General features: G+C 49.0%; 1 protein-coding gene across 1 annotated transcript in view; it reads left to right on the top strand.

Moving 5' to 3' along the window:
* The window catches only part of LOC144493135 (tRNA (uracil-5-)-methyltransferase homolog B-like), an 18,039-nt gene extending 6,139 nt beyond the window's left edge, over positions 1-11,900 (top strand). The window contains exons 2-5 of the mRNA XM_078212036.1: positions 1,264-1,365; positions 2,733-2,852; positions 5,080-5,179; positions 8,151-11,900. Of these exons, the coding sequence (XP_078068162.1) occupies positions 1,264-1,365; positions 2,733-2,852; positions 5,080-5,179; positions 8,151-8,277 (449 nt within the window). The 3' untranslated portion in view covers positions 8,278-11,900. The remainder of the gene's footprint in view (positions 1-1,263; positions 1,366-2,732; positions 2,853-5,079; positions 5,180-8,150) is intronic.
* The last annotated feature ends 1,303 nt before the right edge of the window (positions 11,901-13,203 follow it).

Here is a 13,203-nt window from a genome sequence, read left to right as displayed (position 1 = left end):
CCGGGACCCCCGCCCCCACCCCCGCCCCCCCGCCCCCCCCGCCCCCCGGACCCCCGCCCCCCCCCCCCGCCCCGGGACCCCCGCCGCCCCCCCCCCCCGCCCCGGGACCCCGCCCCCCCCGCCCCCGCCCCCCCCGCCCCGGGACCCCCGCCCCCCCCCCCGCCCCGGGACCCCCGCTGCCCCCCCCCACCCCGGGACCCCCGCCCCGGGACCCCCGCCGCCCCCCGCCCCGGGACCCCCGCCCCGCGCCCCCCCGCCCCGGGACCCCCGCCGCCCCCCCCCCGCCCCGGGACCCCCGCCCGCCCGCCCCCGCCCCGGACCCCCGCCCCCCCCCCCCCCCGGGACCCCGCCCCCCCCCGCCCCGCCCCCCGCCCCGGGACCCCCGCCGCCCCCCGCCCCGGGACCCCCGCCCCCCCCCGCCCCCGCCCGCCCCCCCGCCCCGGGACCCCCGCCGCCCCCCCGCCCCGGGACCCCCGCCGCCCCCCCCCGGCCCGGGACCCCCGCCGCCCCCCCCCGCCCCGGGACCCCCGCCGCCCCCCCCCCGCCGCCCCCCCCCGCCCCGGGACCCCCGCCGCCCCCCCCCCGCCCCGGGACCCCCGCCACCCCCCCCCCCCCCGCCCCGGGACCCCCGCCGCCCCCGCCCCCGACCCCCGCCGCCCCCCCCCCGCCCCGGGACCCCCGCCGCCCCCCCCCCGCCCCGGGACCCCCGCCGCCCCCCCCCGCCCCGGGACCCCCGCCGCCCCCCCCCCCCCCGCCTCGGGACCCCCGCCGCCCCCCCCCCCCCGCCTCGGGACCCCCGCCGCCCCCCCCCGCCCCGGGGCCCCGCCGCCCCCCCCCCCCGCCCCGGACCCTCGCCGCCCCCCCCCCGCCCCCGGGACCCTCGCCGCCCCCCCCCCCCCCGCCCCGGGACCCTCGCCGCCCCCCCCCCCCCCCGCCCCGGGACCCTCGCCGCCCCCCCCCCCGCCCCGGGACCCTCACCCCGTGACCCCCGCCCCCTCGCTCCGGGACCCTCGCCCCGGGACCCTCGCCCCGGGACCCCGGGACCCTCGCCCCGAGACCCTCGACCCGCTCCCTCGCCCGGCCCGGCCTCCCCCGGCCCGGCCTCCCCCCGGCCCGGCCGCCCTGGCCCCCGCCCCCTCCCGCCGCCGCCGCCAGAACGCCACCTTACCCTGACATTGAGTGCTGTGCTGGAGAGAAAATTAGATACAAAATATTGTACGTAGCTGGATCAGTAATAACTGAATGCTTGGTTTTATTTTTCAGGAGCTGTTGGTTTGACAGTGTGCCAAGGAGCAGGCAGAGTGATTGGGATCGAGCTGATTGATCAGGCTGTGGAGGATGCCCAGTGCAATGCCATGCTTAATGGTATGTTGCTGATGGAGCATTGTCACCAATCATTACATGCAGTTCCTGTCTTATTTTATTGTCGAGGATTTGAACACAAATCATAGAAATCATAGAAACCCTACAGTGCAGAAGGAGGCCATTCGGCCCATCGAGTCTGCACCGACCACAATCCCACCCAGGCCCTACCCCCACATATTTTACCCGCTAATCCCTCTAACCTACGCATCCCAGGACTCTAAGGGGCAATTTTTAACCTGGCCAATCAACCTAACCCGCACATCTTTGGACATGTAAGGAGGGCATGTGCTGAAACATGTGTTCCTCAAGTTGACTCCACCCAAGGAACCATTCTTGATGCATTAATGCAGACAGTGGATATTGGCTGGCTGATTAAATGTGGAGGATGTAAAAATCAGGACCAATCCTTATTCTCTCATAATACACGGACACATGTGCTTTGTGACCCTAGATAATCATGAGGTTTGGAAACCAGAAATGTTTTTTGCCTTCCCCCCCCCCACAGCCTGAACCTACATGTTACCCAGTAAACCGCCATCCTCCTGGAGATTTTCATCAAATGCGGCCCTGTAAGAGCCTATTGTGACATATTACAGATGCCCCCACCATGTACTATTCCTCCCCCTGTATGCCATCACTATCTGATTTCCTCCTTTAAATTTCAGTTTTCTACCTTTTTTTTAACAAACTCCATTTAACTTCTGATCTTATTCAAAGTCCAGCTGAGAAGCTGGGATTAGGTACTTTGCCTTAGGAAAAGTATAGTTGAAGTTTATTTATTAGTCACAAGTAAGGCTTCCATTAACACTGCAATGAAGTTACTGTGAAATTCCCCGAGTCGCCACACTCTGGCGCCTGTTTGGGTCAATTCACCTAACCCGCACATCTTTCAGACTGTGGGAGGAAACCGGAGCACCCGGAGGAAACCCACGCAGACATGGGGAGAACGTGCAAACTCTACACAGATAGTGACCCAAGCCGGGAATCGAACCCGGGTCCATCTCTGTGAGGCAGCAGTGCTAACCACTGTGCCACCGTGCCGCCCAAAGGCAAAGCTTTGGGAGAAGAGCCCTCTCTGGCATTGTTTTGCACACCACGTTATCACTCAGCTGCTGGCAGGAGCTTTGGATCCGACCTCTGCCCATCTTTGGCCGAAGTCAGCAGATGACTGAATAGAAAATAGCTGGGACAGTCCTTACAAATATACATAGTGAGTGACTGCATTAGATTCAGAGTAGAGTGTGGGTTTGAAAGGCACGGTTCATCTGTCCTGACACACAGGCAATGCGCATCTGGACTCAGACATAAGTTTTACGCATAGTTGGATTGAACCTGTACCCAAGTGTCCTATGCTTTCCCTCTTGCAGGTATTGTTAACTGTGAGTTCCTTAAGGGTAAAGCAGAGATCGTTCTACCAGAATTGCTGCCCTTATTGGAGGATGCCAGGTCCCTTGTTGCTGTTGTGAACCCATCCCGGGCTGGACTGCGTAAGAGACGTAACCTTTTACTTAAAATATCCATTTCATTTATCTTGTGTTTGTCTCATTAGTGAATCGAGACAAAATTCTAGGTTTTTCTTAACATTCCCATCCCTGATCTTTGGCAACAGTGTGGTTAGATTCAGTGCCACATGATAGCACAATGTGTCAGAGATCTTGTTACACTGCTATGTTCTAGCTCTGTGTGACACAGTATTTCAAAGATCTTGTACTATGCACCAACACCTGTTTGGTATTAAAGATTAATTGGATTTGTGCAGAGGTATCACAAGGATCAGCACTTGCGCCTCAGTTAATTATGGCACCTTCTCCACAATCGGCACCAGGCTAACTAGCCTGTGGTATCCTGTTTTCTGCCTCCCACCCTTCTTGAGTAGCAGAATTATATTTGTTGCTTTACAGTCTGGTGAAACCTTTCCAAGATCTAGTGATCTAGTAGCATATGGTGTCTCATTAGCCACCTCTATTAAGATCCTAGGGTGAAGTCTATCAGGACCCAGTCTGCAGCTCCATCAGTTTGCTCAGTAAAGCTTTCCCCTAGTGACTGTAATTTCACCAAATTCCCCTCTCTTGGGCTGTGGGCGTTACTGACTAGGCCAGCATTTGTTGCACATTCTCAGTTGTCCTCGAGAAGGTCGTTATGAGTTGCCACCTTGAACTGCTGCAGTCCATCTCATTTAGGTACACCCACATATGTGAAAGGGTGTCTGAAGTTTTGACCCAGCAATAGTGAACAGATGGTGATATGGTTCCAAGTGGAGAGAAACTTAAGGTGGTGGCGTTGGAGAGAAACTTAAGGTGGTGGTGTTCCCATACATCTGTTGCCTTTGTCCTTCTAAGTGCTAGTGATTGCAGGTTTAGAAGATGCTGTCAAAGGGGTCTTGGTGAATTGCTGCAATGCATTTTGTAGATAGTACACACTTATGCCACTGTGAGTCAGTGGTGGAGAGAGTGAATGTTGAAGGTGGTGAATGGGGTTCCAATCAAATGGGCTGCTTTGTCTTGGATGGTGACGAACTTCTTGAATATTATTGGAGCTGTGTTATCCAAGTAAGTGGAGCATATTCCATTACATTGACTTGTGCCTGGGGCGGCACGGTAGCACAGTGGTTAGCACTGCTGCTTCACAGCTCCAGGGTCCCAGGTTCGATTCCCGGCTCGGGTCACTGTCTGTGTGGAGTTTGCACATTCTCCTCGTGTCTGCGTGGGTTTCCTCCGGGTGCTCCGGTTTCCTCCCACAGTCCAAAGATGTGCGGGTTAGGTTGATTGGCCAGGTTAAAAAATGCCCCTTTGAGTCCTGGGATGCGTAGATTAGAGGGATTAGCGGGTAAATATGTGGGGGTAGGGCCTGGGTGGGATTGTGGTCGGTGCAGACTCGATGGGCCGAATGGCCTCCTTCTGCACTGTAGGGTTTCTATGGTTTCTATATGAGATGGTGGATAGGCCTTGGGGAGTCAGGAGGTGAATTACTTGCTGCAGAATTACCAGCTCTTGTATTAAATGCTCCTGGAAACACATTTATACGGCTAGTCCAGTTCAGTTTCTAGACAATGATAATCCCCAGGATGTTGATAGTGGAGGATTCAGTGACGGTAATGCCATTGAGTGTCAAGGGGAGATGGTTAGATTCTCGCTTGTTGGAAATAATCATTGCCATTCTAAAATGTAATTAGGGATGGTAACAAATGCTGGCTTTGCAGTGGTGAATCTGAATACCTCTGTAATCTATAGCACTCTCCCCCAATCAGAATTCTCCTTTACAGGAATTCTGAGATCTAGTCTGTTTTTTGATTCAACATGTCAAACTCACCAATAAGTTATTGGTGGCCTTGCCTTCCCTGAGTCTCAGCCTCCCATTGCTCTGTGGCACCATCTCCTCTCAGCGCTGCTCGTTTGATTCACGTGCACTTGCACCTCTTCTGATACCTCGATACTTGATCATCCTGGAGCTTTCTCATTGGATGAAGATTGAAACTCACATCTCAATTAACCAGCATGTTTGATTAACCAGCATCTCTCTTCCTGGAGCATGGAGACTTTCCTGTATCCAAGCTAACTGGGAGTCTCCTTTCAATAAGGGCCTCTTATTTGAGGGATGGGATTTGAAGAATGATTAGAGTGAGCGAATGCTTGCAGACTTATTGAAGTGAAAAGGAGAATGTGTTAAATTATTAAACTATGGGTGATGGGACATATATGCTTTTGTTTTTTTCAGATTACAGGGTGATGCGAGCAATTCGTAACTGTGAGCAGATCCGCAGGCTCGTGTATATCTCCTGCAAGCCAGAGGGTGAAGCAATGAGAAACTTTATTGAGTAAGTAACATTGAAAAATACTCAGGAAGCCATGCTGGTCAGTCTCTCAAATTCCCATTGAATTCAATACACTTGGAAGATGGACAGGGAGCCTCATCATCCAGACCAAGCAAGAATAGGATATAGCCTCTCATTTACTTCAGGGATACGTCTACTTCTGATTAGCAGTGGTGGAGTTTGTTTGATCAACGAGTGAAATTAGGGTTGTGAAATTTTGGCAAACTTGAGATTTTGCTGACTTCGCAGGAAGGAGAACGATCTGGTTGATGGTGACTTACCGAGTGCAGAGGCTGAGCTTGGAACTGCATAGACTTTCTGACTGAACCTAGAGGGTAAAGACAGGTAAGAAAGGTCCCTGGGAGGAAAATAAAGGCAAATTCTGAAAAATAATTGTGGAGGGTGGAGATAGTCTTGAATCCACCCATTGGCTTTGCCATTGCTAATTACTGCCAGGCACTTGGAAAGGCCATTTGTTTGAGGATTACTGTTGGGGTAACCTGTTGACAATCACTATCTAGACTTATTCAAGCAAAGTATTGAACGACAGCTGGCCCCAGTCAAACTGTAAGACTCTGCTATTGGGAGGGACTGTACCCCAGTCCATAGGGAGGTGGGGGTGCTGTATACCACTTGGAGTGTGCCATTGGTGGCCTGTGCCCCAGATTGTATCCACTATTCAAGAACTGTACCGTAGTTAGCATTGGTAGATAGAGAACCAAAACCTGTTACAGTATATGGTTGGAGAACTGCAACCTACTTAGAGTTCACTGCTGGAGAACTTTACCCCAGTTAGAATCCATGGTTTGACAACTTGTACCCTGGTTAGAGTTCACCACTGGAGAACTCGTGGATAGGATTTGAGATGCACTGCCCAATTGGGGGAGTGAATACATATTCAATATTAGCCAGTAAAATATAACAGATAAATACTTAGTGAAAAAAATGCAGGGCTAAAGGGAATGTACAGGTGCTGGTACTACTGGACGGCTCTTAAAAAGTGCCTTCCCAGACTCAAGTGGGACGAATGGCCTATTTGTGTGCTGTGCTGCTCTGTGATTCTACAACAAGAATTATGCTACTGAGGAAGAGCAGGAAAGAGAAAAAGCAAGAAATGTACCAGTGGGAAAGAAATTTGTTTATCATTTGAAATCATAAATTGCCCTTAAATGAATCTAGCCTGTTTGAATGATTCCATATTTTGTGTAAGAAGAAGTCGTCATAAGCAGAGCAATTCCACTATTTCGGAGATAAGAACATAAGAACATAAGAACATAAGAAATAGGAGCAGGAGTAGGCCATCTAGCCCCTCGAGCCTGCCCCGCCATTCAATAAGATCATAGCTGATCTGACGTGGATCAGTACCACTTACCCGCCTGATCCCCATAACCCTTAATTCCCTTACCGATCAGGAATCCATCCATCCACGCTTTAAACATATTCAGCGAGGTAGCCTCCACCACCTCAGTGGGCAGAGAATTCCAGAGATTCACCACCCTCTGGGAGAAGAAGTTCCTCCTCAACTCTGTCTTAAACCGACCCCCCTTTATTTTGAGGCTGTGTCCTCTAGTTTTAACTTCCTTACTAAGTGGAAAGAATCTCTCCGCCTCCACCCTATCCAGCCCCCGCATTATCTTATAAGTCTCCATAAGATCCCCCCTCATCCTTCTAAACTCCAACGAGTACAAACCCAATCTCCTCAGCCTCTCCTCATAATCCAAACCCCTCATCTCCGGTATCAACCTGGTGAACCTTCTCTGCACTCCCTCCAATGCCAATATATCCTTCCTCATATAAGGGGACCAATACTGCACACAGTATTCCAGCTGCGGCCTCACCAATGCCCTGTACAGGTGCATCAAGACATCCCTGCTTTTATATTCTATCCCCCTCGCGATATAGGCCAACATCCCATTTGCCTTCTTGATCACCTGTTGTACCTGCAGACTGGGCTTTTGCGTCTCATGCACAAGGACCCCCAGGTCCCTTTGCACGGTAGCATGTTTTAATTTGTTTCCATTGAGATAGTAATCCCATTTGTTATTATTTCCTCCAAAGTGTATAACCTCGCATTTCTCAACGTTATACTCCATTTGCCATATCCTCGCCCACTCACTCAGCCTGTCCAAATCTCTCTGCAGATCTTCTCCGTCCTCCACACGATTCACTTTTCCACTTATCTTTGTGTCGTCTGCAAACTTCGTTACCCTACACTCCGTCCCCTCCTCCAGATCATCTATAGAAATGGTAAATAGTTGCGGCCCGAGTACCGATCCCTGCAGCACGCCACTAGTTACCTTCCTCCAACCGGAAAAACACCCATTTATTCCGACTCTTTGCTTCCTGTCGGATAGCCAGTCCCCAATCCACTTTAACACACTACCCCCAACTCCGTGTGCCCTAATCTTCTTCAGTAGCCTTTTATGGGGCACCTTATCAAACGCCTTTTGGAAATCCAAAAACACCGCATCCACCGGTTCTCCTCCATCAACCGCCCTCGTCACATCTTCAGGCGTAGATACAGTAGTCACAATTCCTAATTTTATTCGATTTGCTTGAACGTTACAGCCAATACAACATAGTCATGGGGCGGCACGGTAGCACAGCTGCTTCACAGCTCCAGGGACCTGGGTTCGATTCCCGGCTTGGGTCACTGTCTGTGTGGAGTTTGCACATTCTCCTCATGTCTGCGTGGGTTTCCCCCGGGTGCTCCGGTTTCCTCCCGCAGTCCAAAGATGTGCGGGTTAGGTTGATTGGCCATGCTAAAAAATTGCCCCTTAATGTCCTGGGATGCGTAGATTAGAAGGATTAGTGGGTAAAATATGTAGGGATATGGGGGTAGGGCCTGGGTGGGATTGTGGTCGGTGCAGACTCGATGGGCTGAATAGCCTCTTTCTGTACTGTAGGGTTTCTATGTTTCTAGTCCCAGTCAAATAATTGCCTACTCAGCTATAATAAATTTTGTTTCTTTCAGACTATGCTGCCTGCCTGACCAGCAGAAGAAGCTGTTCGGTGATCCCTTCACTCCGACACTAGCTGTACCTGTGGATATGTTCCCGCACACCTCTCACTGCGAGCTTGTGCTGCTATTTGAGAGATAAGACAGAGAGCATCCCTTGAATGGGGAGATTGTCTGCAGCAACCATTACGAGCCACAGTGCAGCATTATGAGCTTGAAGATAATGCCCACAGTAAATGAAAAGGATGACATTTCTGTGGACTTAAATGAAACATTAATTGCAGAGTTAAAAGACCAGAAGTAAGAAAAAACAAATGCAAGCTAAAAACGAATTACTGAAAATGCTGGAATCTGAAACAAAAACAGGAAATGCTGGAAAATCTCAGCAGGTCTGACAGCATCTGTGGAGCGAGAACAGAGCCAACGTTTCGAGACTGGATGACTCTTCAGAGTTGAAGACAAAGAAAATAGGACAAGATTTATATTGTTAAGGGGAGCGGTGGGATTGGAGACCATGGTGGGGTGGGGTGATATTGACAAAGATGTCATAGAGAAAAAAACAAAGGGAATGCAAATGTTTGGTGATCATGATTGAGAAAGATGATGATAGCGGCCATTAAGAGATCAGAATGTAAATGGCAGAACAAAGGTAAGCAGAGTGTCAAAGGACAACCTGTGACATGATGGCCCTAGTGGAGTGGGGAGAACATGGGTAGGAGCGGGGGTGGGGGGTAATAAGATGGAAAGTGAGATTTATTTTTTTTAAAGTGGACAAATAAATGAGTTAATGGAAGAAATGAAAATTTTAAAAATAAAAATAAATAAGATAAAGTAAAATAAATGGAAATGGGTTGAAGGTGGAGGGGAGAGTTCATGCTCTAAAGTTGTTGAACTCAATATTAAGTCTGGAAGGCTGTAAAGTGCCTAATCGGAAGATCAGGTGTTGTTTCTCTGGTTTGCGTTGGGCTTCACTGGAACATTGCAAAAGGCCAAAGATGGACATCTGGACATGAGAGCAGAATGATGTGTTGAAATGGCAAGTGACAGGAAGGTCTCAGTCCTGCTTACAGACAGACCGAAGGTGTTCAGCAAATTGGTCACCCAGTCTACGCTTGGTCTATCTGATTTAGAGTAGACTGCATTGAGAGCAGCGAAAGCAATAGACAAGATTAAAGGAGGTGAATATGAAGCACTGATTCACCTGGAAAGTGTGTTTGGGCCCTAGGATGAGCAGGGAGGAGGTGAAGTGTCAGGTGTTGCACCTTCTGCGATTACATGTGACGGTGCTGTTGGAAGGTGCTGGGTGTGGTGGAGGAGTGAACCAGAGTATCTCAGAGGGAATGGTCCCTGCGGAATGCTGACATTTTGAGTGAAGGGAAAAGGTGTTTGGTGGTGGCCTCATGCTGGAGTTGGCAGAAATGGTGGAGGATCATCCTTTGAATGCAGAGGCTGATGGGATGAAAAGTGAGGATAGCAGGGACCCTATCTTGGTTCCAGGAGGGGATGGGGTGAGAACAGTGGTGTGGGAGATAGGTTGGACACAGTTGAGAGCCCCGTCAATCACAGTGGGCGGAAAACCACGATTAAGGAAGAAGGAAGACATATCAGCAGTGCCATTTTTGAACGTGGCATCATTGGAACAGATATGACAGAGGCAAGGGAACTGAGAGAATGCGATGGAGTGCTTAGAGGATGCGGGGTGTGAAGAACTGTAGTCAAGGTAGTTGTGGGAGTCGGTGGGCTTGTAATAGATACTAGTGGACAGTTTATCACCAGAAATGAAGACAGAGGTCAGGAAAAGGAAGGAAAGTGTCAGAGATGGGCCACGGGAAGGTGATAGAGGGGTGGAAATTGGAAGCAAAATTGATCAATTTTCCCAGGTCCAGATGAGAACATAAAGCAGCATCGAAATAGCGATGAACTGATGAGAGTTGTGGGAGAGGGCCGGAGTAGGACTGGAACCCGTGTGGGTACCCATAGCCGTAACCTTTTATTTGGAGGAAGTGAGACAAGTTAAAGGAGAAATTGAGAGAGATAGGAAGAAATGAGTTCAGTAGGGCAGGAACAGGCTGATAAAATGAGTCTACTGGGCAAAGGAGGTACAAGCGGGCTGTCTGGGGTTGGGAGACTGAGGGAAGATCTCTGGAGGAGATGAGGTCAGTGACAGTCAAAGAAATGCAAGCCTTGAGTTATGATAGTTCTTTGATGTATCAGTTCTGCTAATGATGACAGTCTACAGAGCGATGTAGACAGTTAAGTGAATGGACAAAATCTTGGCAGATGGAATATAATGTATGAAAATATGAAGCTATGCACTTCGGTAAGAATAATAAAGGAGCTGAGTATTTAGTTGGAGAAAGATTGCAGGAAGTTGCAGCGTAGGGATTTGGGGTCCTCATGCATAAATCACAGAAGACCGGCATGCAAATTCAGCAGGGAATAGAGAAAGCAAAATGGAACGTTATCCTTTATTTCAAAGGGAATGGAATATAAAAATAAGGAAGTCTTGCTAAAAATATACAAGGCTCTAGTTAGACTACACCTGGAATACTGTGAACAATTTTGGTTCCCTTATCTAAGCAAAGTTATACCTGGCATTGGAGGCAGTCCAGAGAATGTTCACTATGTTGATCCGGGGTATGGAGAGATTTTCTAATGAGGAGAGGTTGAGTAGGTTGGGCCTGTACTCAGTGGAGTTTAGAAGGATGAGAGGTGATCTTGTTGGGCTCTAAAGGGGCTTGACAGGGTAAATGCTGAAAGTTTGTTTCCCCTTGTGGGAGAGTCTAGGACCAGAGGGCATAATCTCAGAGTAAGACAGATATGGAGGAATTTCTTCTCTGAGGATCGTGAATCTGTGGAAATCTTTACCATGGAGGCTGGGTCATTAAGTCTGCTGAAGCAGAGATAGATTTTAATCAGTAAGGGAATCGAGGGTTATGGGGGACAAGGCTGGAAAGTGGAGTTAAGGATTACTTTATCTGATCAGTCATAATCTCATTGAATGATGGAGCAGAATCGATGCGTTGAATGGCCTATTTTTGTTCCTATGTCTCATGGTCTTATTAGTACTGCAGTTACACTAACTGTTTGCACGTCACTGCTCATAGAACCTGCAAAATGGAATGTGGTTTGCAATGGATGCCTAGATTGATGGATCATGAGAGTTTTTCCATATTAGGTATGGATAATCATATGCTCAGGAACTTTGAACTTCATACCTCAAATGAATGCTGAGTTATTTTGTTACTAATTATCTCCCGTCCTTTTGAAGATGTTGAATTAATGCATGGGTGCTTTATGCCCAAGGACCTATTGAGTACCAGATATGGAAGTACATGAATAGCAATTCAAGTGTATTAAATATAAATCCATTATATACAAGGAGAAGTGGACCAATCCAATTTTCTTCTAAAATCTTTCATCTTCCATTTCCATCTCACTTAGTCTGGCGAAAATTGGCTAAAAGCAAGTACATTAAAAAAATTATATTTTACATCAACAGTCTGAAACCTGGCTTCAAGATGCAATATTTCCCAGGTTTCATATATAGACTCACATAATTTTAAAATAGTAACTTCAAGTAATTATTTTAATGTGGAGCCTTGTCTGAATTTCCAACTGTTGGTGAGATAATTCTAATGGTTTATGTAATTATAACTATAATCACCTAATTTAAGAGCTTGGAGTTCTTGGAACATAAGGCATAGGAGCAGAATTAGGCCACTCGGCCCATCGAGTCCGCTCTGACATTCAGTCATGCTGATAATTTTCTCATCCCCATTCTCCTGCCTTTTCCTCATAACCCCTGATCCCTTTATTAATCAAGAACCTATCTATCTCTGTCTCAAAGACGCTCAATGACCTGGCCTCCACAGCCTTCTGAGGTAAAGAGTTCCACAGATTCACCATTCTCTGGCTGAAGAAATTCCTCCTCATCTGTGTTTTAAAGGATAATCCCTTTAATCTGAGGTTGTGCCCTCTGCTTCTAGTTTTTCCTCCTAGTGGAAACATCCTCTCTATGTCCATTCTATCCAGGCCTCACAGTATTCTGTAAGTTTCAATAAGATCCCCCCTCATCCTTCTAAACTCCAACGAGTACAGACCCAGAGTCCTCAACCGTTCCTCATACGACGAGCTCTTAATTCCAGGCATCATTCTTGTGAACCACCTCTAGACTCTTTCCAAGTCCAGAACATCCATCCTTAGATACGGGGCCCAAAACTGCTCACAGTACTCCAAATGGGGTCTGACCAGAGCCTTATACAGCCTCAGAAGTGCATGCCTGCTCTTGTACTCTAGCCCTCTCAACATGAATGCTAACATTGCATTTGCCTTCCTAACTGCTGACTGAACCTGTACGTTAACCTTAAGAGAATCTTGAACAAGGACTCCCAGGTCCCTTTGTGTTTCTGATTTCCTAAGCATTTTCCCATTTAGAAAATAGTTTGTGCCTCCATTCCTCCTCCCAAAGTGCATAACCTCACATTTTGCCACATTATATTCCATCTGCCACTTCTTTGCCCACTCTCCTAGCCTGTCCAAGTCCTTCTGCAGCCCCCCCGCTACTTCAATACTATCTGTCCCTCTGCATATCTTTGTATCATCTGCAAACTTAGCAACAGTGCCTTCAGTTCCTTCTTCCAAATCATTAGTGTATATTGTGAAAAGTTGTGGTCCCAGTGCCGACCCCTGAGGCACACCACTAGTCACTGGCTGCCAACCTAAAAAAGACACCTTTATCCCCACTCTCTGCCTTCTGCCAGTCAGCCAATCCTCTATCCATGCCAGGATCTTACCCTTAACACCATGGGCTCTTAACTTATTGAACAGTCTCCGATGCAGCACCTTGTCAAAGGCCTTTTGGAAATCTAAAAAGATTACACCCACTGGTTCTCCTTTATCTAACTTCCTTGTTACCTCCTCAAAGAACTCTAACAGATTTGTCAGACATGACCTCCCCTTGACAAAGCCGTGCTAACTCAGTCCTACTTTATCATGCACTTCCAAGTATTCCGCGATCTCATCCTTAATAATGGACTCTAAAATCTTGCCAATGACCAAAGTCAGG

Source organism: Mustelus asterias, chromosome 4 (genome assembly GCF_964213995.1).
Source record: "Mustelus asterias chromosome 4, sMusAst1.hap1.1, whole genome shotgun sequence".
NCBI lineage: Eukaryota > Metazoa > Chordata > Chondrichthyes > Carcharhiniformes > Triakidae > Mustelus > Mustelus asterias.
The sequence above is the reverse complement of the archived record's forward strand: the minus strand, read 5'-3'. Positions and strand labels throughout refer to the sequence as shown.